The sequence below is a fragment of the Syngnathus floridae genome, chromosome 15 (genome assembly GCF_059516105.1).
Source record: "Syngnathus floridae isolate MCC-2025c chromosome 15, RoL_Sflo_1.0, whole genome shotgun sequence".
Taxonomy (NCBI): Eukaryota; Metazoa; Chordata; class Actinopteri; order Syngnathiformes; family Syngnathidae; genus Syngnathus; species Syngnathus floridae.
Window position 1 is genome coordinate 417,397 of NC_142427.1, and position 26,458 is coordinate 443,854.

The 26,458-nt window shown below is 44.7% G+C and overlaps 2 protein-coding genes and 4 long non-coding RNA genes across 7 annotated transcripts; all 6 read right to left on the minus strand.

The window, feature by feature from the left end:
• Window positions 1-136: 136 nt before the first annotated feature.
• Window positions 137-4,289, minus strand: LOC148385794 (uncharacterized). Its single transcript, XR_015863251.1, has 4 exons — window positions 4,211-4,289; window positions 2,476-2,646; window positions 2,275-2,352; window positions 137-430 (listed from the first exon to the last, which is right to left on the minus strand). It is a non-coding gene; the product is annotated as an uncharacterized LOC148385794 (long non-coding RNA).
• Window positions 4,290-5,901: 1,612 nt separating this feature from the next.
• Window positions 5,902-7,062, minus strand: LOC148385795 (janus kinase and microtubule-interacting protein 3-like). Of its 2 annotated transcripts, XM_088399422.1 has the most exons (3): window positions 6,701-7,062; window positions 6,496-6,621; window positions 5,902-6,126 (listed from the first exon to the last, which is right to left on the minus strand). In XM_088399422.1, exons 1-2 carry the CDS (start codon window positions 6,911-6,913, stop codon window positions 6,505-6,507), a joined length of 330 nt encoding a protein of 109 aa, XP_088255548.1. In that variant the 5' UTR covers window positions 6,914-7,062; the 3' UTR covers window positions 5,902-6,126; window positions 6,496-6,504. The 2 variants fall into 2 exon arrangements, with proteins under 2 accessions (XP_088255548.1, XP_088255547.1); XM_088399421.1 differs by having other exon boundaries at window positions 5,902-6,621.
• A 338-nt stretch (window positions 7,063-7,400) lies between these two features.
• LOC148385796 (janus kinase and microtubule-interacting protein 3-like) lies at window positions 7,401-9,750 on the minus strand. Its single transcript, XM_088399456.1, has 8 exons — window positions 9,105-9,750; window positions 8,950-9,020; window positions 8,709-8,813; window positions 8,451-8,562; window positions 8,253-8,369; window positions 7,969-8,031; window positions 7,784-7,882; window positions 7,401-7,694 (listed from the first exon to the last, which is right to left on the minus strand). Exons 5-8 carry the CDS (start codon window positions 8,319-8,321, stop codon window positions 7,401-7,403), a joined length of 525 nt encoding a protein of 174 aa, XP_088255582.1. The 5' UTR covers window positions 8,322-8,369; window positions 8,451-8,562; window positions 8,709-8,813; window positions 8,950-9,020; window positions 9,105-9,750.
• Window positions 9,751-9,856: 106 nt separating this feature from the next.
• Window positions 9,857-10,877, minus strand: LOC148385797 (uncharacterized). Its single transcript, XR_015863132.1, has 3 exons — window positions 10,691-10,877; window positions 10,453-10,566; window positions 9,857-10,221 (listed from the first exon to the last, which is right to left on the minus strand). It is a non-coding gene; the product is annotated as an uncharacterized LOC148385797 (long non-coding RNA).
• Window positions 10,878-19,757: 8,880 nt separating this feature from the next.
• Window positions 19,758-22,258, minus strand: LOC148385798 (uncharacterized). Its single transcript, XR_015863257.1, has 3 exons — window positions 22,093-22,258; window positions 21,892-21,969; window positions 19,758-20,047 (listed from the first exon to the last, which is right to left on the minus strand). It is a non-coding gene; the product is annotated as an uncharacterized LOC148385798 (long non-coding RNA).
• A 1,567-nt stretch (window positions 22,259-23,825) lies between these two features.
• Window positions 23,826-25,842, minus strand: LOC148385799 (uncharacterized). The gene is made up of 3 exons (XR_015863160.1): window positions 25,764-25,842; window positions 24,029-24,199; window positions 23,826-23,905 (listed from the first exon to the last, which is right to left on the minus strand). It is a non-coding gene; the product is annotated as an uncharacterized LOC148385799 (long non-coding RNA).
• Window positions 25,843-26,458: the final 616 nt, after the last annotated feature.

Sequence of the window (26,458 nt, forward strand, 5' to 3'; positions counted from 1 at the left end):
ATGGTGTTCAGTGCGGGATGGTGTCTTTCAGTGCGGCATGGTGTCGTTCAGTGCGGCATGGTGTCTTTCAGTGCGGCATGGTGTCGTTCAGTGCGGCATGGTGTTGTTCAGTGCGGGATGGTGTTGTTCAGTGTGGCATGGTGTTCAGTGCGGCATGGTGTTGTTCAGTGCGGTATCGTGTTGTTCAGTGCGGTATCGTGTTTCTCAGTGCGGTATCGTGTTGTTCAGTGCAGTATCGTTGTGTTGTTCGTATTGTGTTTAACACTTAGCCTCTAACACTTAGCCTCTAACACTTAGCCTCTAGCATCTAGAAGGTAAATAAATAGGAAGGAAGGACTCACCGGTGACGTCTTCGCCCACGTCCAAGCGTTGTACTTTGTATTTTCATCCTTCTGACAGTGGAAAACATAGCCAACAAACACCGTGGAACCTAAACGAATGAAAGAAAACTATCATTTGGCCACAACCAACATTCACAGATACAACACAATGTGACGTGCGGGGTTGAGGTTAAAGGTTGAGTGAAGGGCCCTCGTTTTAAACTACTTTTTTGAAAAGGATTGGGAACAAGTAAGACGTATTTAATTTATTTAATGGGAAGTAGTAAGAGCTATTGAATTTAATCTATGTATTATATTCTATTGTATTGTATTCTGTTGTATTCTTTTGGATTGTATTCACACTAACCCCACTAAAACTTCAGCCCACAAAAACTCGCCTCTGGCGCCTAGCCTCTGGCACTTAGCCTCTAACACTTAGCCTTTAACACTTAGCCTTTAACACTTAGCCTTTAACACTTAGCCTAGAAGGTGAATAAATAGGGTTAAAGGTTGAGTGAAGGGACCTCGTTTTAAACTACTTTTTTGTAAAGGAGTGGGAACAAGTAAGACGTATTTAATTTATTTAATGGGAAGTAGTAAGACTTATTAAATTTATTTAATCTACTTTTCTTCCCAGGCAAAATTTGATGTGCTGCAATTCCAAATTTCCAAAGTGAATGAAGGAATGAAGTCCTTTAAATTATGATTTTGTATAAATACTAGGCATTAACACAAAATCGACGGCACAAAATGGGCAGACTTTACTTGTTTGAAAAGGACTGGTTACAAGACAGACTTTTTTAATTTATTTAATGGGAAGAAGACTTATTTAGTTTAATTGATCTATTTTTGTTCCCTGGCAAAATTCGATTTGCTGCAATTCCAAATTTCCAAAGTGAATGAAGGAAAGAAGTCGTTTAAATTATGATTTTGTTTAAATACTAGGCATAGACACAAAATCTACGGCACAAAATGGGCAGACTTTACTTGTTTGAAGAGGACTGGTTACAAGACAGACTTTTCTGATTTATTTAATGGGAAGAAGACTTATTTAGTTTATTTAATCTATTTTTGTTCCCTGGCAAAATTGGATTTGCTGAAATTGTATTTTGCCAAATCTTGCCTTGAGACCTGATAGGAAGTATTAAACGCTTAGTTAAATCAATACAAGTTGGTAATAAGAGCGAGTAATGTTGGTTGAACCGATGAATGAAGGTTGAAAGCAATTTAAATTATGACTTTGTATAAATACTAGATATTAACAGAACATCTACTGCGCGAAATGGGCAGAGTTTACTTGTTTGAGAAGGAGTGGCTTATTCAAAACTAAGATTTATTTAATCTGTTTGTTCCCAGGCAAAATTGGATGTGATGCAATTCCAAATTTCACCACATGATGGTGCCCAATTTTGACTTCATAGGACATATTAAACACTTAGCTTGTTATTATGTTCAAGGTAATCAGATTTGTTTATTATTCTAATGGCCTCTTCAAAACTATTCTGGATTACTACTTTGGATCTATTCTACATTACTTGGCAACAACATACTCTGTAACAGATTAGGCAGTATAATCATATCTGTTAACTTGAGAGTGCCCACACTCAATCTACTTATCGTGATGTGTTAAATCAATTACTGTTAGACATTATTTGTCTGATAATCTACCAAATCTTTGAATTGAAGAATTTGTGATTTAATTAATAGCTTGTTGTTATGTTAAGGGTAATCAGACTTGTATATAATTCTAATGGCCTTCTTTTGAAAACTATTCTGAATTACAACTTTGGATCTTATATTACTTTGCAACAATCTACTCCGTGACAGATTAGGCAGTATAATCACATATGTTAACTTCAGTGCCCACACTGTATTTATTTATGGTTATTTGTTAAATCAAGTACTGTTAGACATGAAATAGGAAGTGTTTAACATAAATGTTATGGCTACTCACCATTGTAGCTCGCTCCTGGTCAATGATACGAGCCTCTTCTTGCAGTGGAAAACTTGCAGCCAACAAACACCGTGGAACCTAAAGGAATGAAATTAAACATTAACATTTCGCCTCGACCAATTTTCACACGTACAACGCAACGCGGCTACACTTCTGCTATTACAAACGTAAATCTCCTTAAACACAATGAGTGTTACTTACCGTGTACGCTCTAGACGGTCCAGTTGCAAGCAGAAAATAAAGATATTTCTGTTGATAATCGTCGCTGCTCAGTGGCTCACGGCCATCGCGCCAACAGATTTGAATTTTGGCGGAGGTTCGGGCAATTACGTCATATCCGCGGCATTTGACTGCGACGTAATACCCGCTTATCTGAAACGGCAGTTAAAAGTAGAGTTACATCAAGTTTTCTTGGAACCTAAACGAATGAAAGAAAACTATCATTTGGCCACAACCAACATTCACAGATACAACACAACGTGCGGGGTTGAGGTTAAAGATTGAGTGAAGGGCCCTCGTTTTAAACTACTGTTTTGAAAAGGAGTGGGAACAAGTAAGACGTATTTAATTTATTTAATGGGAAGTAGTAAGACTTATTAAATTTATTTAATCTACTTTTCTTCCCAGGCAAAATTTGATGTGCTGCAATTCCAAATTTCCAAAGTGAATGAAGGAATGAAGTCCTTTAAATTATGATTTTGTATAAATACTAGGCATTAACACAAAATCGACGGCACAAAATGGGCAGACTTTACTTGTTTGAAAAGGACTGGTTACAAGACAGACTTTTTTAATTTATTTAATGGGAAGAAGACTTATTTAGTTTAATTGATCTATTTTTGTTCCCTGCCAAAATTCGATTTGCTGCAATTCCAAATTTCCAAAGTGAATGAAGGAAAGAAGTCGTTTAAATTATGATTTTGTTTAAATACTAGGCATAGACACAAAATCTACGGCACAAAATGGGCAGACTTTACTTGTTTGAAGAGGACTGGTTACAAGACAGACTTTTCTGATTTATTTAATGGGAAGAGGACTTATTTAGTTTATTTAATCTATTTTTGTTCCCTGGCAAAATTGGATTTGCTGAAATTGTATTTTGCCAAATCTCGATTTGAGACCTGATAGGAAGTATTAAACGCTTAGTTAAATCAATACAAGTTGGTAATAAGAGCGAGTAATGTTGGTTGAACCGATGAATGAAGGTTGAAAGCAATTTAAATTATGACTTTGTATAAATACTAGATATTAACAGAACATCTACTGCGCAAAATGGGCAGAGTTTACTTGTTTGAGAAGGAGTGGCTTATTCAAAACTAAGATTTATGTAATCTGTTTGTTCCCAGGCAAAATTGGATGTGATGCAATTCCAAATTTCACCACATGATGGTGCCCAATTTTGACTTCATAGGACATATTAAACACTTAGCTTGTTATTATGTTCAAGGTAATCAGATTTGTTTATCATTCTAATGGCCTCTTCAAAACTATTCTGGATTACTACTTTGGATCTATTCTACATTACTTGGCAACAACATACTCTGTAACAGATTAGGCAGTATAATCACATATGTTAACTTGAGAGTGCCCACACTCAATCTACTTATCGTGATGTGTTAAATCAATTACTGTTAGACATTATTTGTCTGATAATCTACCAAATCTTTGAATTGAAGAATTTGTGATTTAATTAATAGCTTGTTCAGGGTAATCAGACTTGTATATAATTCTAATGGCCTTCTTTTGAAAACTATTCTGAATTACAACTTTGGATCTTATATTACTTTGCAACAATCTACTCGGTGACAGATTAGGCAGTATAATCACATATGTTAACTTCAGTGCCCACACTGTATTTATTTATGGTTATTTGTTAAATCAAGTACTGTTAGACATGAAATAGGAAGTGTTTAACATAAATGTTATGGCTACTCACCATTGTAGCTCGCTCCTGGTCAATGATATGAGCCTCTTCTTGCAGTGGAAAACTTGCAGCCAACAAACACCGTGGAACCTAAAGGAATGAAATTAAACATTAACATTTCGCCCGGACCAACATTCACACGTACAACGCAACGCGGCTACACTTCTGCTATTACAAACGTAAATCTCCTTAAACACAACGAGTGTTACTTACCGTGTACGCTCTAGGCAAAATTGGATGTGATGCAATTCCAAATCTATCTGAAACGGCAGTTAAAAGTAGAGTTACATCAAGTTTTCTTTTTTAATCAACACAATCATTTACAACCGTTGACCAGAAAGAATCGTCGAAATTCGACGTCCCCCACAAACGCCACGCTCACTCGCTTTTCAGGGCAACAAAAGTACTTCTTTTTAAAAACGATGAGTTGTACTTACCGTGTACGCTCTGGACGGTCCAGTTGCAAGCAGAAAATAAAAATATTTCTCTTGTTAGTCGTATGTTACCATCCGCTGTGTCTTTGTCAACATCGCCGCCATTTTCCTACTTCCTGCTGCGAGCCACGCCCACGGATTTAAATTTGGGCGGAAGCTCTTTCCATTGGCGTCGTTTTCGCGTATAGCAAATCCGATTGGTTGGGAAGGGGGCACGGTTATGCAGCCGAGGGGTCCTGTGATCGGTGGGATGTAAAGTAGGCGTCGACGTCACGTCCGCGTCACGTGACCACGACGTGGCAGACGTCATATAGCAACCGCTGTTTTGTTTAGTAGACTTACAGTTGTTATGCATTGACATAATGGCGCACACACCAAATAGATTTAAATAAATTAAATAATTCTTCTGCCCACTCTCTTTTAAACAAGTTAACTCTCCCCGCGGATTTGAATTCCGGCGAAAGTTACGCCCATCGACGTCACGTATGTCACGTGACCACGACGTGGCAGATGTCATATAGCAACCGCTGTTTTGTTTAGTAGATTTACAGTTGTTATGCATTGGCATAATGGTGTGCACTCAAAATAGATTTAAATAAATTAAATATTTCTTCTGCCTACTCCCTTTTAAACAAGTTAACTCTGCCCACGTCCATTGACGTCTTGTCTGCGTCACGTGACCACGACGTAGCGACGTCATATAGTAACCGCTGTTTTGACCAGTAGACTTAGTTATTATGCGTTGACATAATGGCGCACTGGTTAGCATGGCCACCTCTTAAGCATGATGATGCGGGTTCGACGCCTGATCAATGTTAGCATGGAGTGAGCTGAAGTGCATGGCGCTGAAGATTTGAATCTTTGAAATGCGCTGAGGTCTGACATATCAGGCAGAATGGTTTGCCATCACGTTCAACAAAAAATAGAAACTTTCCCACTCTGATTAAAACGTCCTGTGTTCATCTACGTATTTTCGTTTTGCTGTGCATCTTTTCCCTGCCATTTCGAGAGCCCAATTGACACTCATAGTTTAAAGAAATGTGTTTGCCCATCCTACTTTGTGGAATTTCACCACATGCGCTTTTGACCAAAATACCAAATTGAACTCAAGTGAAGCCAACACGCACAACCCCCCCCCACACACACACACACACACAAATGTTGATATGAACATAAAAGAGCCGCATGCGGTTCGGGAGTTGCGGCTTGGCCAAACCTGTACTATACAACTTTATTTGTATAAAATTTTCACAACAGCTGTCACACAAACAAAGCGGGAAAAACCGAAGACGTGCGTGTTCCGCCCACGCTGGATTTATTTGCACCTTTGAAAAGACACCGTATTGCCGCAGATGTGGCAAAGAGTACTTTTGGGCATCTGAGACGGAAGGATGTCCAAAGCATCACGTCACCTGCTCTGGTAGGCATGGTGGTGGGACGTTGAGGTCAACCGCTTTGGGGTTGGCTGACTCTTTGATCGCAGGATGCCACACACTTGAAGACAGAAGCAGAAAAGCAGAGCTAAATGCAAAATGTACTCACCGGTGACTCCAATTTTTTTCCCCCCTGAAGAAACAGCTGGACGGGTGGCCCCGGCTGGCCAGTGGGACTCTTGTTATTCTGACCCTTTTTAGTGCGCGTTTGGGGCAACAACCGTTTTTTGTGGCGCTCTCTTCTGGTTCAAAAGTGCCCTGCATGTGAATTTGCTTTTCCTGCCTTCTGATTGGATGAGCGCCGGTGTGACGCGGTGCCTCTGTCACCGTGGCGGGGGGTATACGTTGGCATCGGAGCGTCTGCCAACGTCTGAGACCGGCTGGCAGTGTATCGGAGGTGTCGAGTGCGGTGCCGCTGGAGCTCACTCACCAGCTGGTGTTAGGGCCACAGAATGAAGGCCAAGGAGAAGAATAGAAAGAGAAACAGAAACTTCTCCTCCAATTGTTTGATTTGTCTCTTCTGAGCTTCGATGAATTCTTTCAGCTCTTTGTTCCTCTAGGACGGACAAATGGAAAGTGGCATTCAAAAGCCAGTAAGCGTGCAAGTAAGTGCCGGGCTGGCTTTGGGCCCTTACCTGTTGCGCGCTGTGCAGCAGATCCATTCTCTCTTGGAGGATGCAAGCGTCGCGCTCCCTCAACTCGCACATCAGGGCTCGCTTCCATTGGTCCACGGCGCTCCTAAGCTCTTCTCTCTGATCCGCCGTCAGCACGTCATTCACGCCAGCGTGGCTGGCTTTTTCGCCGTCCGTGGCGGGGCAGTCCCGCTGCGGTAGCGCCTCGTACAACATGGCCTCCAGCTCCAGGATCCTCTGGGCCGCAATCCTCGTCCATCAGTGGTCCGGCGGGAGATTTGAGGGCGGCTTACCTTATGAGCCTGGTCCATGGAACACTTCCTGAAGTCCAACTCTTCATCCAGGTAGCCCTTCTGCTTGCAGAACATATCCTAGCACAGCTCAAGGTCAGAATTGTTGGGGCACATTGCCGGAGTTCCCCTTGGCTGATGTCGCGTGTCTGTCTACCTTCTCACTTTCAATGTCCAACATCTTCTGTTGAAGTGCTGACTTGGTCACTTTGATGTATTCTAACCACTGAGGAAAGGCTGCTGTCACATAAGCAGAATGCGAGAGCGTGCGTGGACGTGCGCGTTACCTTCTCGGCTAGGGTGAGAAGGGTCCTGGCGTGAATCACGACCACCTGCTCCTCGTTGGTGAGATTCTGCAAGAGCCCAAAGGCACAGCGTCAACAAGCTTCTTTCAGCGCAAAGCCTTCCAAAAGTCACATTTGAGCCGCCGAGTCTCGTGGAGTGCGAACATAAGGAGTTCGACATACACTTACGGCGTTATAGCCCAGGATGTCCAGCTTCTTCATCAGATCACTGATGACGATGTCCGGGGGAAAGGCGCAAGGAGCAATGTAAGGTGTTCTGGGACCTCGGGTTAAGGTTAGGGTTGCGAGGGACGCCTTACGTACGCTCACGCCCTCGGCCTCGCAGTAGATCTGCAAAGGGCTGAGGCCGTCTGGGAAACGGACTTGCAGAAACTTCAAGACGGGGGAGCGCCACTCCCTCTCCTGAAAGGCAGAGGCATGCATCCGTCCGTCCGTCCGTCCGTCCGTCCGTCACATCTCTGGCCTCAACACGCTTGTGCGAGTCTTCCCACCTCCAGCTCCAGGATGCGGAACTCAAGCAGTTCGTTTTGGTCTCGGATATCCTGGATGTGCTCTTTCAGACGCGCTTCTTCCGCCTCCATCCGCCTGACCTGAAAAGACAGTCAGACCTCATCTGCGGGGCTTCCCGACAGGTGTGACGCCAAGCGACTCCGCCCAGCGCCTTTCTTTCCGTCACCTTTTCGGCCAACTGCTGATTGCTCTGACGCAGCAGCTGCTTCTCCTCCACCCACTTGACATTCTAGAAGAGACAAACGCGTGGACAGCTTTGGAATGTTGTGTCATTTTCATCCACAAATTCTTTGGTTGACTGGAAAATGACATTTGCTTTTCTCCGCATTTTCCCAGCCACGTTCGGGGGGGGGGGGGGGGGGGGGTTGGTCCAGTAATGCCAGACGGATGAGTGACTGAAGAATGTAGCTATTTTGTCTGAGAAAAAGGTGTGCTCATTGATGAGCTTACCTGTCCTTGTTGCTTCAGCGCTGACTCCAGATCTGCTACTCTGCTTTGATAGTGACCCATTTCTACCATCAGCTTTTCTCTGGTCTGAAAGGAGGAGGAGGGAGGCTCCTCCTCCTCCTTTCAGACCAGAGAACACCCGAGGCTGGGTGAGAACGGGGAGGCTGCGACCCGGCCGGGGGTTGCGGGAAGGGGCGCCACCTTGATCTCCTTCTCGGCGTCGTAGTCCCCTTTCGCTGGTCTGGGCTAGCAGAGCGTAGGCTCGTTGCAGCGCTTGATATTCTTGCGTCAGCTGGCGGTAGCGAAGCTCCGCCTCTTCATGCACACACCAATGCAACACAGCACTAGTACCAGAATCAGTCAGACCGGCGACAAAGCACCCGCGACGCAAAGACGAGTCCGATTCCAGGCTGAAGAGGAATGTTTGGTGCCAATACGCTGGCAGAAATGGCGGGCTACCTCTTCGGGTTCCGTGTCGGGGGTTCTGTCGGTGTGAAAAGACAAGGACGATCCGTCCGAGTCCACCAACACGTCTTCGTCGTAGCCGTAAAATGTTTCGATGACCTGCGGGCGCGGAAGCAAACATCTCTCTGAACAAACTGAAGCGACACCTCACGATGAATCGACGAGAGGAACGATAGCGAGAAAAAGGCCATTTCATCTTGCGCAACACCAAGCAGCCGCAAACAAACAGACTCACCTTGCAGGACCTCACGCTTTGTTCCTCCTCAGAGATTCTCGACGTCGGTATCGTAGCAGCAAATCTCTCTCCTGTCGACACAAATAATCCGCCTTTGAGATTCTTTGGATGCAAAGGGAACGAACGGCTCCGGCGCAGAAACAAACGCGACTCACAATGACATTTCTGACATGAGCTCCTGTCTCCAGAGCCTGAAAAACACGTCACCGGCGATGATTGGAGGGACGCTCGTCTTTTCCAAAAGTGACAACTACAGGGTGTGTCAGGGTTTTCCAGATTATCTTTATCGTATCATTGTGTTGCTTTGACTTTGACTGCGACCTGTAATAAATAATATTATTTATCCCTTATTTATCCCTATCGCTTATCCCTTCCTACACAAAGTCGTAAAACACCCCTTGCTATGTTTTGACTAGAGGTCAAGGGCTTCCTCTATTCAATCCACTCTTACACCCACCCTGTTTCTCTTAATTAAAATGCTCGTGCAGGAGCCGAGAGTCAGACTTCATTCGTACAACGGATGGACTCTCCACCTGCAGGTGTCCAAAAGAACTTACTTGTCTCCCGTGTGGTTCTTGCAAAATAAGTTGGAGCGAGCGCAACTCTAACAGGGTGCATTTTGCCACTAGCTGCCTACGGACAATGACGTCGCGCTCGCGGCTCATGGTTGACGGGCTGAGCAGCCGGGCAAGTCCGTCGTTTTCAGCGCACAGCGAGTGGCAAAGGCGCTGACAAAACGGGAGCTTTGAGCTGCTGAAAACGGCAAAACAAGTCTAAAGCGTGTTCAAACGCGTGCGCACAATGCTCCTGCTTGAAAGGTCGGAATTTAAGGGGCCAATTTTTTGGATGGCGGCCGCCGGCCAAGCTTTGGACGGAAAAGGTTTCCTGGCGACAGCGAGCGAGCGCGGCGCTGCCGTACGTGCACCGAGTCGCCTGCCTGAAGACCTTGGACAAGTCGTCGATGATGTGCCGCTGCTCCACAACTTGAAGGAACTCCATTTCACCGTCCTGCTGGCCGCAACCGCGGTCCAGGTCATTGAGCGAACTAGGCCTTCTCTGTGGAACACAAATGCAGTGGACTCTGTTGGCACGCCGCCGTTGTCCGCGTCGACTTACCAAGCTTGCCATCTCCTCGTTCTCCTGGGTGACAAAGCGCACTTTGTTTTCAAGGCGACACAGCACCAGCGAGAGTTCTTCATTCTTCCTGCTCAGGCGTTTGTTTTTGTACAGGAGTGGCAGAAACTGGCTTTCTGTTTCTCTCAGTCGCTTTAGCTGCAAGCATGAAGTGCGGGATGTGAAAGACGCACAACACGCGGGCCAGAACGTATCCATTCCTTTTGCATCGGTTTGAACGGAATCGTGGCTTTGGCTCCCAATAAAAGACATCTACCAGGCAACCGACTCGCCGCGCCGCTCAACTAATAAGCAAGCGCAATGGGTGCCTCGCTGGATGGCGCGCATCAAACGTAGCGCAAACCTTCAAGCGTGCCGTCAATAAATTACCAGTTCATTGCGCTCTTCAGAAAGCAGGGCGTTTCGATCCTCCAGTTTCCTGATGACTGCGCTGAGCTCAGCGATTTTCAGATGAAACCGTCGCGTGTCCCGATCCTCCTGAGACTGAAAACGCCCCGCAACACACACACACAAGCACTCGTTCAAAGTTCAAAACTGTTTTTGTGCTACCTTCCTCCAGCAATGAACTAAGTCATGCGTACTGCAAGTGTGTGATGAGGTGGCTTACGCAATGAAGAGGATTGCTAGTAGCGGCGTTGACCCCACTTCCAGGGTAGTTTAGGCCCGCCCTTTGGGAATCCCTCAGGGCAGCGATCTGCTGCTCGGCAGCCTGAGTCTGCAGCTGAAGGCGGTGGACGTGGCCGGCCCCAGGGCTTCATCCAAAACACTAACCGCTCTGTCTTTCAGCTTGATCTCATCCGTCTGGATGTACAAACGGGGAGCGCTCAGGCAGGCGGGCAAACTCATTTGCCAGAATTGTGACAAAAACAAAGAGAGCAACCGGCCAATTTTTTTCTGGAATCGACTAGAACACCTTTGCTGTGACAAAAGCGAAGCGAGCAACCGGACATTTTCTTCTTGTGAAATAGAATAGAATAGAATGCCTTAGGTGTCATTGCACTGCAGGTATACAACGAAATTGGGAACATAGCCACGCACCGCGCATCTGATCAGTCCTACCAGTCGGCGGATCTCCCTCTCGCAGTCTCTCTTGGTTCGGCTCAGCTCCTCCCGATGCTGGTGATGAGCCGATCGGAGCTCGGCCGCTCGGGACTGCCAGGCCTGCTGGGCCGCTGCCAGGGCTTCTTCCGCGCTCCTGGTGGAGGCGACACCGCTCGGTCTCCCGACACCGCCGCGTCTCCTCCACCTCCGCCAGCAAAGCGCCCCCCCTCCTCACCTGAGCAGACATTGCGCCACACCGGGCCGTTGAGACCGCAACGGAGCGCCGCGACGCTTACTGGGGACAAGCTACACAATACGGTAGCGGCCGCATCGAAGCCCGACGTGGCGTGCGGATAGTCAGACACGGATAGAGCGGATCACCTTGTCCATGGAGCCGTCCCTCAGGCTGAGGACCAAGGCATTCAGTCGCTGGATCTCTCCATCTTTGATTTTGATCACTCTCATCAGCTCCATTTCATGCTGCCGCAGTAATGTCTCCCTGGTAATGGCTAACTCTTTCTGCTTCTCCTCATGGAGTTTGCTTTTGAGTTCCGTCATGGCGGCGGTGGCACGGTGGTGCTCCGCCCGCAGGTCCTGACTTCTCTCTCTCTCCAGACAGCTGACCTGACATGACTTAGACTTAGACTTAGACAAACTTTATTGTCATCTTGTCTGCACATGGTGCATACAAAACGAAATTCCGTTGCATACGTCTTACAACAAAGTAGTGATATTGCAGTTGAATAGAAGTAACATACCCTATGAAAATATATATATATACATATATACTATATATATATATATATATATATATATATATATATATATTAAAAATAAGTATAAAGTGCAGCAGTGATAATTATGCAATAGTGCAAGTAGGCAAAACAGTATTCAAGAGTGTGCAGAGGAATGCTAAACCATGTATTAAACTTCTATTTAAAGGGTTTATACAAGTTCAGTAAAGTTGGTAGTGCGAGATAGTGCAAGATAGAGGTCCGTAGTGTCATAAAGTACAGTTCTGTGAATGTGTGATGCAGAGTTCAGTTTAGAGCTCAACAGTTCTAGTGTTCAACAGTCTGATGACAGCAGGGAAAAAGCTGTTGCAGAACCTGGTGGACCTGCAGCGGATGCTGCAAACCTCTTCCCAGAGGGCAGCAGGGAGAACAGTCCATGGTGGGGGTGTGATGGGTCATTGATGATGTTACGGGCACGGGACATGCAGCGCTGAGATGAAATGTCCTGAATGGAGGGAAGAGGAGCCCCTATGATCCTCTCTGCTGTCCTCACCACTCTCCTCACGTTCTTCCAATCGGAGGCGGTGCAGCCTCCACACCACACAGAGAGACAGCTTGTCAGAATGCTCTCTATGGTGCTCCTGTAGAACGTCCTCATGATGGGTGGGGGCAGGTGGGCTCTCCTCATCCTCCGCAGGAAGTACAAGCGCTTCTGTGCCCTCTTGACCAGTGCCGTAGTGTTCATAGTCCAGGTGAGGTCTTCTGTGATGTGGACCCCCAGGAATTTGGTGGTGCTGACCACCTCCACAGCTGAGCTGTTGATGATCAGTGGAGCGTGGTGAGGCTGTTTTTTCCTGAAGTCGACGATGATCTCCTTCATCTTCTCCTCATTCAGGATCAGGCTGTTTTCTCTGCACCAGCCCACCAGCTGCTCCACCTCCTCTCTGTAGTCCAGGTCGTTGTTGTCTCTGATGAGCCCCACCACCGTTGTGTCGTCTGCTGACTTCACGATGTGATTGGTGGTGAACCTGAGGACGCAGTCGTGTGTCATCAGGGTGCACAGCAGGGGGCTCAGGACGCAGCCCTGAAGGGAGCCTGTGCTGAGGGTGATGACATCAGAGGTGTTCTGTCCGACCCGGACTGACTGAGGTCTGTTGGTGAGGAAGTCTAGCAGCCAGTTGCGAAGGGGGGTGTTGAAGCCCAGGTGTTCCAATTTTCCTACCAGATGCTGTGGGATGATGGTGTTAAACGCTGAGCTGAAGTCCAGGAACAGCCTCCGCACATGGGTGTTCTTCTCCTCCAGGTGAGCCAGGCTCAGGTGAAGAACGGAGGAGATGGCGTCCTGAGTGGAGCGGTTTTGCCGGTCGGCAAACTGGAACGGGTCAAATAATAGGGGGAGTCTGGAAACGATGTGACCTTTAAGCAGCCTTTCGAAGCACTTCATCATAACCGGAGTCAGTGCAACAGGCCGGTAATCATTAAATGAGGTGATTTGAGGTTTCTTCGGCACCGGAATGATGGAGGCAGTCTTAAAGCACGCCGGCACTGTGGCTTGGCCCAGCGAGGTGTTAAAAATGTCTGTGATGACCCCAGCCAGATGACTTGCACATTCCCTGAACACACGCCCAGGAATGTTGTCGGGGCCAGGGGCCTTACAGGGGTTGACTCTCCTCAGGGTCTTCAACACATCGGCGGAGTCAAGGCAGAGTACCTCCTCTTCCTGATGGGGGACAGTTTTAACTGCTGGAGTGCCGTTTAGTGCCTCGAACCTCCCAAAGAAGTTATTTAGACCATTTAGAAAGTCAGCATCAACTACACCCACCGGGGGGGGGGGAGGGTGAGTTGTAGTCTGTAATCGCCCGTATGCCTTGCCACATACTCCTGATGTTTTTGACGTCGTGGAAACGATCCTGAAATTTTCGACTGCGGTCTCGCTTCGCTATCCTGATGGCACGGTTCAAGTTGGCTCTCGCTGTCCTCAGTGTCTCCTTGTCGCCAGACTTGAAGGCAGAGTTCCGCGCTCGTAGCGTTTGACGTACCTCCTCAGTCATCCAGGGTCGTTGGTTGCCCCGGGTGATGATATTCTTAGTGGTGCTGACGTCCTCGGTGCATTTGTTGATGTAGGCTGACACAGTCATGGCACACGCATGTCTAATCTACATCGGGAAAACTGGGAGGGAGGGAGGCAGGCAGGGAGGCAGGCAGGGAGGCAGGCAGGGAGGCAGGCAGTGTCTGTCTGTTGAGGTTTTCACCTTGTTCTTCTCCTGCTGAAGTTCTAACTGGACGTCCATCAGTTTGGTTCTCAGCTCGTCATTGGCGGCCTGAAGGGCGTCCGTTCGCTCCGCCTTGGCCCGCCCTGCCGGAGCTCGTTTGGACATCTCTTACTCGAGTCTCGCCCGGTCGTCAGTCAGAGATCACAACATTTGTACCTGGAGAGCACAAACGCAGCGCTGTTTTCCACTGGCTTCGAACTCAACTTCAATCGGTACCGTAACTTACAACATCATAAACATAGAACTAGCTTGACTTATTCATTGAATAAATGCATTTGGTTCTTCAAAACTGCATCACGCAACATAGCGTGACCGAGACGGCCGTTATCCACCTGCGTGAAGTTATTTGGTGAAATGAATGAGATGTTTAAGACACCATCGTTCTGTCTCTATGTAGATGAAGGTAAATAATCGATTGCTGAAGGTCCAAAGGTGTTGTGATAAACAAATAAACATATTAGTGATTAGTGACATATTTGTGATAAACATATTAGGCAGGATAATCACATATGTTAACGTGACTGCCCACACTGTATTTATTTATGGTTATTTGTTAAATCGAGTACTGTTAGACATGAAATAGGAAGTGTTTAACATAAATGGAAGACGAAAGGGGTACTCACCATTGTAGCTCCTGCTGGTCAATGATACGAGCCTCTTCTTGCAGTGGAAAACATACAGCCAACAAACACCGTGGAACCTAAAGGAATGAAATTAAACATTAACATTTAGCCTCAACCAACATTCACAGATACAACGCAACGCAAACTACACAAACGTAAATCTTTTTAAACACAATGAGTTGTACTTACCGTGTACGCTCTAGACGGTCCACTTGCAAGCGGAAAATAAAGATATTTCTGTTGATAATCGTCGTGTTTGTATCCGGTGTCTCGCTCAAGGCCATTGCGCCCACAGATTTGAATTTTGGCGAGAGTTCAGCCTATTGACGTCATTTCCGCGGTGTAATACCCGCATATCTGAAACGGCAAAGTTAAGAGTAGAGTTAAATAAAGTTTTTAGTCAACGCAATAATTTACAACCGTTGACCAGTCGAAATAATCGTCGAAATTTGGCGTCTGTGGCTGGAAGCAGACGCCGAGTTCGACATTCCTCCCAAACGCCACACTCCCTCGCTTTTCAGGGCTAAAAAAAAACAGTTGTAATTACCTTGTACGCTCTAGACGGTCAAGTTGCAAGCTGAAAACAAAAATATTTGCCTTGTTAGTCATCGTGTTACTAACAGCTGTGTCTTGTTTGCCAGAACTGCCGCTTTCCTACTTCCTGTTGCAAGCCACGCCCACGGATTATAATTTTGCCGTGAGTTCCGCCTATTGACGTCATGTCCGCGTCACATGACTGCGACGTAATATTATCTAAAACTGTTTGTGCGGTATTGTGTTGTTCTGTGCGGTATTGTGTTATTCTGTGCGGCGTCGTGTTGTTCTGTGCGGCGTCGTGTTGTTCAGTGCGACGTCGTGTTGTTCAGTGCGGCATGGTGTTGTTCAGTGCGGCATGGTGTTGTTCAGTGCGGCATGGTGTTGTTCAGTGCGGCATAATGTTGTTCAGTGCGGCATAATGTTGTTCAGTGCGGCATGGTGTTGTTCAGTGCGGCATGGTGTTGTTCAGCGCGGCATGGTGTTGTTCAGTGCGGCATAATGTTGTTCAGTGCGGCATAATGTTGTTCAGTGCGGCATGGTGTTGTTCAGTGCGGGATGGTGTTGTTCAGTGCAGGATGGTGTTGTTCAGTGCGGCATGGTGTTGTTCAATGCGGCATGGTGTTGTTCAGTGCGGGATGGTGTTGTTCAGTGCGGCATGGTGTTGTTCAATGCGGCATGGTGTTGTTCAGTGCGGGATGGTGTTGTTCAGTGCAGGATGGTGTTGTTCAGTGCGGCATGGTGTTGTTCAGTGCGGAATGGTGTTGTTCAGTGCGGCATGGTGTTGTTCAGTGCGGCATGGTGTTGTTCAGTGCAGGATGGTGTTGTTCAATGCGGGATCGTGTTGTTCAGTGCGGCATGGTGTTGTTCAGTGCGGCATGGTGTTGTTCAGTGCGGCATGGTGTTGTTCAATGCGGCATGGTGTTGTTCAGTGCGGGATGGTGTTGTTCATTGCGGCATGGTGTTGTTCAGTGCGGCATGGTGTTGTTCAGTGCGGCATGGTGTTGTTCAGTGCGGCATGGTGTTGTTCAGTGCGGCATAATGTTGTTCAGTGCGGCATGGTGTTGTTCAGTGTGGAAAGGTGTTGTTCAGTGCAGGATGGTGTTGTTCAGTGCGGCATGGTGTTGTTCAATGCAGGATCGTGTTGTTCAGTGCAGCATAATGTTGTTCAGTGCAGCATGGTGTTGTTCAGTGCGGCATGGTGTTGTTCAATGCGGCATGGTGTTGTTCACTGCGGGATGGTGTTGTTCAATGCGGGATCGTGTTGTTCAGTGCGGCATAATGTTGTTCAGTGCAGCATGGTGTTGTTCAGTGCGGCATGGTGTTGTTCAGTGCGACATAATGTTGTTTAGTGCGGCATAATGTTGTTCAGTGCGGCATAATGTTGTTCAGTGCGGCATGGTGTTGTTCAGTGCGGCATGGTGTTGTTCAGTGCGGCATGGTGTTGTTCAGTGCAGGATGGTGTTGTTCAGTGCGGCATGGTGTTGTTCAATGCGGCATGGTGTTGTTCAGTGCGGGATGGTGTTGTTCAGTGCAGGATGGTGTTGTTCAGTGCGGCATGGTGTTGTTCAGTGCGGCATGGTGTTGTTCAGTGCGGCATGGTGTTGTTCAGTGCAGGATGGTGTTGTTCAATGCGGGATCGTGTCTTTCAGTGCGGCATGGTGTTGTTCAGTGCGGCATGGTGTTGTTCAGTGCGGCATAATGTTGTTCAGTGCGGCATGGTGTTGTTCAGTGCGGCATGGTGTTGTTCAGTGCGGCATGGTGTTGTTCAGTGCGGCATGGTGTTGTTCAGTGCGGCATAATGTTGTCCAGTGCGCCATAATGTTGTTCAGTGCGGCATGGTGTTGTTTAGTGCGGGATGGTGTTGTTCAGTGCAGGATGGTGTTGTTCAGTGCGGCATGGTGTTGTTCAATGCGGCATGGTGTTGTTCAGTGCGGGATGGTGTTGTTCAGTGCGGCATGGTGTTGTTCAGTGCGGCATAATGTTGTTCAGTGCGGCATGGTGTTGTTCAGTGCGGCATGGTGTTGTTCAGTGCGGCATGGTGTTGTTCAGTGCGGCATGGTGTTGTTCAGTGCGGAATGGTGTTGTTCAGTGTGGCATGGTGTTGTTCAGTGCGGGATGGTGTTGTTCAATGCGGGATCGTGTTGTTCAGTGCGGGGTGGTGTTGTTCAGTGCAGGATGGTGTTGTTCAGTGCAGGATGGTGTTGTTCAGTGCGGCATGGTGTTGTTCAATGCAGGATCGTGTTGTTCAGTGCAGCATAATGTTGTTCAGTGCAGCATGGTGTTGTTCAGTGCGGCATGGTGTTGTTCAATGCGGCATGGTGTTGTTCAGTGCGGGATGGTGTTGTTCAGTGCGGCATGGTGTTTTTCAGTGCGGCATAATGTTGTTCAGTGCGGCATGGTGTTGTTCAGTGCGGCATGGTGTTGTTCAGTGCAGGATGGGTTTGTTCAGTGCGGCATGGTGTTGTTCAATGCAGGATCGTGTTGTTCAGTGCAGCATAATGTTGTTCAGTGCAGCATGGTGTTGTTCAGTGCGGCATGGTGTTGTTCAATGCGGCATGGTGTTGTTCACTGCGGGATGGTGTTGTTCAATGCGGGATCGTGTTGTTCAGTGCGGCATAATGTTGTTCAGTGCAGCATGGTGTTGTTCAGTGCGGCATGGTGTTGTTCAGTGCGACATAATGTTGTTTAGTGCGGCATAATGTTGTTCAGTGCGGCATAATGTTCAGTGCGGCATGGTGTTGTTCAGTGCGGCATGGTGTTGTTCAGTGCGGCATGGTGTTGTTCAGTGCAGGATGGTGTTGTTCAGTGCGGCATGGTGTTGTTTAATGCGGCATGGTGTTGTTCAGTGCGGGATGGTGTTGTTCAGTGCAGGATGGTGTCGTTCAGTGCGGCATGGTGTTGTTCAGTGCGGAATGGTGTTGTTCAGTGCGGCATGGTGTTGTTCAGTGCGGCATGGTTTTGTTCAGTGCAGGATGGTGTTGTTCAATGCGGGATCGTGTTGTTCAGTGCGGCATGGTGTTGTTCAGTGCGGCATGGTGTTGTTCAGTGCAGGATGGTGTTGTTCAATGCGGGATGGTGTTGTTCAGTGCGGGATGGTGTTGTTCAGTGCAGGATGGTGTTGTTCAGTGCGGCATGGTGTTGTTCAATGCGGCATGGTGTTGTTCAGTGCAGGATGGTGTTGTTCAGTGCGGCATGGTGTTGTTCAATGCGGCATGGTGTTGTTCAATGCGGCATGGTGTTGTTCAGTGCGGCATGGTGTTGTTCAGTGCGGCATGGTGTTGTTCAGTGCAGCGTAATGTTGTTCAGTGCGGCATGGTGTTGTTCAGTGCGGAATGGTGTTGTTCAGTGCGGCATGGTGTTGTTCAGTGCAGGATGGTGTTGTTCAGTGCGGCATGGTGTTGCTCAGTGCGGCATGGTGTTGTTCAGTGCGGGATGGTGTTGTTCATTGCGGCATGGTGTTGTTCAGTGCGGCATGGTGTTGTTCAGTGCGGCATGGTGTTGTTCAGTGCGGCATAGTGTTGTTCAGTGCGCCATAATGTTGTTCAGTGCGGCATGGTGTTGTTCAGTGCGGGATGGTGTTGTTCAGTGCAGGATGGTGTTGTTCAGTGCGGCATGGTGTTGTTCAGTGCGGCATGGTGTTGTTCAGTGCGGCATAATGTTGTTCAGTGCGGCATAATGTTGTTCAGTGCGGGATGGTGTTGTTCATTGCGGCATGGTGTTGTTCAGTGCGGCATGGTGTTGTTCAGTGCGGCATGGTGTTGTTCAGTGCGGGATGGTGTTGTTCAGTGCAGGATGGTGTTGTTCAGTGCGGCATGGTGTTGTTCAGTGCGGCATGGTGTTGTTCATTTCGGCATAATGTTGTTCAGTGCGGCATAATGTTGTTTAGTGCGGCATGGTGTTGTTCAGTGCGGCATGGTGTTGTTCAGTGCGGGATGGTGTTGTTCAGTGCGGGATGGTGTTGTTCAGTGCGGGATGGTGTTGTTCAGTGCGGCATGATGTTCAATGCGGAATGGTGTTGTTCAGTGCAGGATGGTGTTGTTCAGTGCGGCATGGTGTTGTTCAGTGCGGCATGGTGTTGTTCAGTGCGGCATGGTGTTGTTCAGTGCGGCATGGTGTTGTTCAGTGCGGCATAATGTTGTTCAGTGCGGCATGGTGTTGTTCAGTGCGGCATGGTGTTGTTCAGTGCGGCATAATGTTCAGTGCGGCATAATGTTGTTCAGTGCGGCATGGTGTTGTTCAGTGCGGGATGGTGTTGTTCAGTGCAGGATGGTGTTGTTCAGTGCGGCATGGTGTTCAGTGCGGGATGGTGTCTTTCAGTGCGGCATGGTGTCGTTCAGTGCGGCATGGTGTCTTTCAGTGCGGCATGGTGTCGTTCAGTGAGGCATGGTGTTGTTCAGTGCGGCATGGTGTTGTTTAGTGTGGCATGGTGTTGTTCAGTGCGGGATGGTGTTGTTCAGTGTGGCATGGTGTTCAGTGCGGCATGGTGTTGTTCAGTGCGGTATCGTGTTGTTCAGTGCGGTATCGTGTTTCTCAGTGCGGTATCGTGTTGTTCAGTGCAGTATCGTTGTGTTGTTCGTATTGTGTTTAACACTTAGCCTCTAACACTTAGCCTCTAACACTTAGCCTCTAGCATCTAGAAGGTAAATAAATAGGAAGGAAGGACTCACCGGTGACGTCTTCGCCCACGTCCAAGCGTTGTACTTTGTATTTTCATCCTTCTGACAGTGGAAAACATAGCCAACAAACACCGTGGAACCTAAACGAATGAAAGAAAACTATCATTTGGCCACAACCAACATTCACAGATACAACACAATGTGACGTGCGGGGTTGAGGTTAAAGGTTGAGTGAAGGGCCCTCGTTTTAAACTACTTTTTTGAAAAGGATTGGGAACAAGTAAGACGTATTTAATTTATTTAATGGGAAGTAGTAAGAGCTATTGAATTTAATCTATGTATTATATTCTATTGTATTGTATTCTGTTGTATTCTTTTGGATTGTATTCACACTAACCCCACTAAAACTTCAGCCCACAAAAACTCGCCTCTGGCGCCTAGCCTCTGGCACTTAGCCTCTAACACTTAGCCTTTAACACTTAGCCTTTAACACTTAGCCTTTAACACTTAGCCTAGAAGGTGAATAAATAGGGTTAAAGGTTGAGTGAAGGGACCTCGTTTTAAACTACTTTTTTGTAAAGGAGTGGGAACAAGTAAGACGTATTTAATTTATTTAATGGGAAGTAGTAAGACTTATTAAATTTATTTAATCTACTTTTCTTCCCAGGCAAAATTTGATGTGCTGCAATTCCAAATTTCCAAAGTGAATGAAGGAATGAAGTCCTTTAAATTATGATTTTGTATAAATACTAGGCATTAACACAAAATCGACGGCACAAAATGGGCAGACTTTACTTGTTTGAAAAGGACTGGTTACAAGACAGACTTTTTTAATTTATTTAATGGGAAGAAGACTTATTTAGTTTAATTGATCTATTTTTGTTCCCTGGCAAAATTCGATTTGCTGCAATTCCAAATTTCCAAAGTGAATGAAGGAAAGAAGTCGTTTAAATTATGATTTTGTTTAAATACTAGGCATAGACACAAAATCTACGGCACAAAATGGGCAGACTTTACTTGTTTGAAGAGGACTGGTTACAAGACAGACTTTTCTGATTTATTTAATGGGAAGAAGACTTATTTAGTTTATTTAATCTATTTTTGTTCCCTGGCAAAATTGGATTTGCTGAAATTGTATTTTGCCAAATCTTGCCTTGAGACCTGATAGGAAGTATTAAACGCTTAGTTAAATCAATACAAGTTGGTAATAAGAGCGAGTAATGTTGGTTGAACCGATGAATGAAGGTTGAAAGCAATTTAAATTATGACTTTGTATAAATACTAGATATTAACAGAACATCTACTGCGCGAAATGGGCAGAGTTTACTTGTTTGAGAAGGAGTGGCTTATTCAAAACTAAGATTTATGTAATCTGTTTGTTCCCAGGCAAAATTGGATGTGATGCAATTCCAAATTTCACCACATGATGGTGCCCAATTTTGACTTCATAGGACATATTAAACACTTAGCTTGTTATTATGTTCAAGGTAATCAGATTTGTTTATTATTCTAATGGCCTCTTCAAAACTATTCTGGATTACTACTTTGGATCTATTCTACATTACTTGGCAACAACATACTCTGTAACAGATTAGGCAGTATAATCATATCTGTTAACTTGAGAGTGCCCACACTCAATCTACTTATCGTGATGTGTTAAATCAATTACTGTTAGACATTATTTGTCTGATAATCTACCAAATCTTTGAATTGAAGAATTTGTGATTTAATTAATAGCTTGTTGTTATGTTAAGGGTAATCAGACTTGTATATAATTCTAATGGCCTTCTTTTGAAAACTATTCTGAATTACAACTTTGGATCTTATATTACTTTGCAACAATCTACTCCGTGACAGATTAGGCAGTATAATCACATATGTTAACTTCAGTGCCCACACTGTATTTATTTATGGTTATTTGTTAAATCAAGTACTGTTAGACATGAAATAGGAAGTGTTTAACATAAATGTTATGGCTACTCACCATTGTAGCTCGCTCCTGGTCAATGATACGAGCCTCTTCTTGCAGTGGAAAACTTGCAGCCAACAAACACCGTGGAACCTAAAGGAATGAAATTAAACATTAACATTTCGCCTCGACCAATTTTCACACGTACAACGCAACGCGGCTACACTTCTGCTATTACAAACGTAAATCTCCTTAAACACAATGAGTGTTACTTACCGTGTACGCTCTAGACGGTCCAGTTGCAAGCAGAAAATAAAGATATTTCTGTTGATAATCGTCGCTGCTCAGTGGCTCACGGCCATCGCGCCAACAGATTTGAATTTTGGCGGAGGTTCGGGCAATTACGTCATATCCGCGGCATTTGACTGCGACGTAATACCCGCTTATCTGAAACGGCAGTTAAAAGTAGAGTTACATCAAGTTTTCTTGGAACCTAAACGAATGAAAGAAAACTATCATTTGGCCACAACCAACATTCACAGATACAACACAACGTGCGGGGTTGAGGTTAAAGATTGAGTGAAGGGCCCTCGTTTTAAACTACTGTTTTGAAAAGGAGTGGGAACAAGTAAGACGTATTTAATTTATTTAATGGGAAGTAGTAAGACTTATTAAATTTATTTAATCTACTTTTCTTCCCAGGCAAAATTTGATGTGCTGCAATTCCAAATTTCCAAAGTGAATGAAGGAATGAAGTCCTTTAAATTATGATTTTGTATAAATACTAGGCATTAACACAAAATCGACGGCACAAAATGGGCAGACTTTACTTGTTTGAAAAGGACTGGTTACAAGACAGACTTTTTTAATTTATTTAATGGGAAGAAGACTTATTTAGTTTAATTGATCTATTTTTGTTCCCTGCCAAAATTCGATTTGCTGCAATTCCAAATTTCCAAAGTGAATGAAGGAAAGAAGTCGTTTAAATTATGATTTTGTTTAAATACTAGGCATAGACACAAAATCTACGGCACAAAATGGGCAGACTTTACTTGTTTGAAGAGGACTGGTTACAAGACAGACTTTTCTGATTTATTTAATGGGAAGAGGACTTATTTAGTTTATTTAATCTATTTTTGTTCCCTGGCAAAATTGGATTTGCTGAAATTGTATTTTGCCAAATCTCGATTTGAGACCTGATAGGAAGTATTAAACGCTTAGTTAAATCAATACAAGTTGGTAATAAGAGCGAGTAATGTTGGTTGAACCGATGAATGAAGGTTGAAAGCAATTTAAATTATGACTTTGTATAAATACTAGATATTAACAGAACATCTACTGCGCAAAATGGGCAGAGTTTACTTGTTTGAGAAGGAGTGGCTTATTCAAAACTAAGATTTATGTAATCTGTTTGTTCCCAGGCAAAATTGGATGTGATGCAATTCCAAATTTCACCACATGATGGTGCCCAATTTTGACTTCATAGGACATATTAAACACTTAGCTTGTTATTATGTTCAAGGTAATCAGATTTGTTTATCATTCTAATGGCCTCTTCAAAACTATTCTGGATTACTACTTTGGATCTATTCTACATTACTTGGCAACAACATACTCTGTAACAGATTAGGCAGTATAATCACATATGTTAACTTGAGAGTGCCCACACTCAATCTACTTATCGTGATGTGTTAAATCAATTACTGTTAGACATTATTTGTCTGATAATCTACCAAATCTTTGAATTGAAGAATTTGTGATTTAATTAATAGCTTGTTCAGGGTAATCAGACTTGTATATAATTCTAATGGCCTTCTTTTGAAAACTATTCTGAATTACAACTTTGGATCTTATATTACTTTGCAACAATCTACTCCGTGACAGATTAGGCAGTATAATCACATATGTTAACTTCAGTGCCCACACTGTATTTATTTATGGTTATTTGTTAAATCAAGTACTGTTAGACATGAAATAGGAAGTGTTTAACATAAATGTTATGGCTACTCACCATTGTAGCTCGCTCCTGGTCAATGATACGAGCCTCTTCTTGCAGTGGAAAACTTGCAGCCAACAAACACCGTGGAACCTAAAGGAATGAAATTAAACATTAACATTTCGCCTCGACCAATTTTCACACGTACAACGCAACGCGGCTACACTTCTGCTATTACAAACGTAAATCTCCTTAAACACAATGAGTGTTACTTACCGTGTACGCTCTAGACGGTCCAGTTGCAAGCAGAAAATAAAGATATTTCTGTTGATAATCGTCGCTGCTCAGTGGCTCACGGCCATCGCGCCAACAGATTTGAATTTTGGCGGAGGTTCGGGCAATTACGTCATATCCGCGGCATTTGACTGCGACGTAATACCCGCTTATCTGAAACGGCAGTTAAAAGTAGAGTTACATCAAGTTTTCTTGGAACCTAAACGAATGAAAGAAAACTATCATTTGGCCAGAACCAACATTCACAGATACAACACAACGTGCGGGGTTGAGGTTAAAGATTGAGTGAAGGGCCCTCGTTTTAAACTACTGTTTTGAAAAGGAGTGGGAACAAGTAAGACGTATTTAATTTATTTAATGGGAAGTAGTAAGACTTATTAAATTTATTTAATCTACTTTTCTTCCCAGGCAAAATTTGATGTGCTGCAATTCCAAATTTCCAAAGTGAATGAAGGAATGAAGTCCTTTAAATTATGATTTTGTATAAATACTAGGCATTAACACAAAATCGACGGCACAAAATGGGCAGACTTTACTTGTTTGAAAAGGACTGGTTACAAGACAGACTTTTTTAATTTATTTAATGGGAAGAAGACTTATTTAGTTTAATTGATCTATTTTTGTTCCCTGCCAAAATTCGATTTGCTGCAATTCCAAATTTCCAAAGTGAATGAAGGAAAGAAGTCGTTTAAATTATGATTTTGTTTAAATACTAGGCATAGACACAAAATCTACGGCACAAAATGGGCAGACTTTACTTGTTTGAAGAGGACTGGTTACAAGACAGACTTTTCTGATTTATTTAATGGGAAGAGGACTTATTTAGTTTATTTAATCTATTTTTGTTCCCTGGCAAAATTGGATTTGCTGAAATTGTATTTTGCCAAATCTCGATTTGAGACCTGATAGGAAGTATTAAACGCTTAGTTAAATCAATACAAGTTGGTAATAAGAGCGAGTAATGTTGGTTGAACCGATGAATGAAGGTTGAAAGCAATTTAAATTATGACTTTGTATAAATACTAGATATTAACAGAACATCTACTGCGCAAAATGGGCAGAGTTTACTTGTTTGAGAAGGAGTGGCTTATTCAAAACTAAGATTTATGTAATCTGTTTGTTCCCAGGCAAAATTGGATGTGATGCAATTCCAAATTTCACCACATGATGGTGCCCAATTTTGACTTCATAGGACATATTAAACACTTAGCTTGTTATTATGTTCAAGGTAATCAGATTTGTTTATCATTCTAATGGCCTCTTCAAAACTATTCTGGATTACTACTTTGGATCTATTCTACATTACTTGGCAACAACATACTCTGTAACAGATTAGGCAGTATAATCACATATGTTAACTTGAGAGTGCCCACACTCAATCTACTTATCGTGATGTGTTAAATCAATTACTGTTAGACATTATTTGTCTGATAATCTACCAAATCTTTGAATTGAAGAATTTGTGATTTAATTAATAGCTTGTTCAGGGTAATCAGACTTGTATATAATTCTAATGGCCTTCTTTTGAAAACTATTCTGAATTACAACTTTGGATCTTATATTACTTTGCAACAATCTACTCGGTGACAGATTAGGCAGTATAATCACATATGTTAACTTCAGTGCCCACACTGTATTTATTTATGGTTATTTGTTAAATCAAGTACTGTTAGACATGAAATAGGAAGTGTTTAACATAAATGTTATGGCTACTCACCATTGTAGCTCGCTCCTGGTCAATGATATGAGCCTCTTCTTGCAGTGGAAAACTTGCAGCCAACAAACACCCTGGAACCTAAAGGAATTAAATTAAACATTAACATTTCGCCCGGACCAACATTCACACGTACAACGCAACGCGGCTACACTTCTGCTATTACAAACGTAAATCTCCTTAAACACAACGAGTGTTACTTACCGTGTACGCTCTAGGCAAAATTGGATGTGATGCAATTCCAAATCTATCTGAAACGGCAGTTAAAAGTAGAGTTACATCAAGTTTTCTTTTTTAATCAACACAATCATTTACAACCGTTGACCAGAAAGAATCGTCGAAATTCGACGTCCCCCACAAACGCCACGCTCACTCGCTTTTCAGGGCAACAAAAGTACTTCTTTTTAAAAACGATGAGTTGTACTTACCGTGTACGCTCTGGACGGTCCAGTTGCAAGCAGAAAATAAAAATATTTCTCTTGTTAGTCGTATGTTACCATCCGCTGTGTCTTTGTCAACATCGCCGCCATTTTCCTACTTCCTGCTGCGAGCCACGCCCACGGATTTAAATTTGGGCGGAAGCTCTTTCCATTGGCGTCGTTTTCGCGTATAGCAAATCCGATTGGTTGGGAAGGGGGCACGGTTATGCAGCCGAGGAGTCCTGTGATCGGTGGGATGTAAAGTAGGCGTCGACGTCA

Bases quoted from the DNA above. Each gene is read 5' to 3' on its own strand.
- LOC148385795 (XM_088399422.1), bottom strand. From the start codon at position 6,913: ATGTTGTACGAGGCGCTACCGCAGCGGGACTGCCCCGCCACGGACGGC. The intron at 6,622-6,700 runs GTAAGGGCCCAA...TGTCCGTCCTAG, and splicing joins TGCTGCACAGCGCGCAACAG to AGGAACAAAGAGCTGAAAGA.
- LOC148385796 (XM_088399456.1), bottom strand. From the start codon at position 8,321: ATGGTAGAAATGGGTCACTATCAAAGCAGAGTAGCAGATCTGGAGTCA. The intron at 7,883-7,968 runs GTGACGGAAAGA...CTGTCTTTTCAG, and splicing joins ATCAGCAGTTGGCCGAAAAG to GTCAGGCGGATGGAGGCGGA. The intron at 7,695-7,783 runs GTGGGAAGACTC...TCTGCCTTTCAG, and splicing joins TCCGCATCCTGGAGCTGGAG to GAGAGGGAGTGGCGCTCCCC.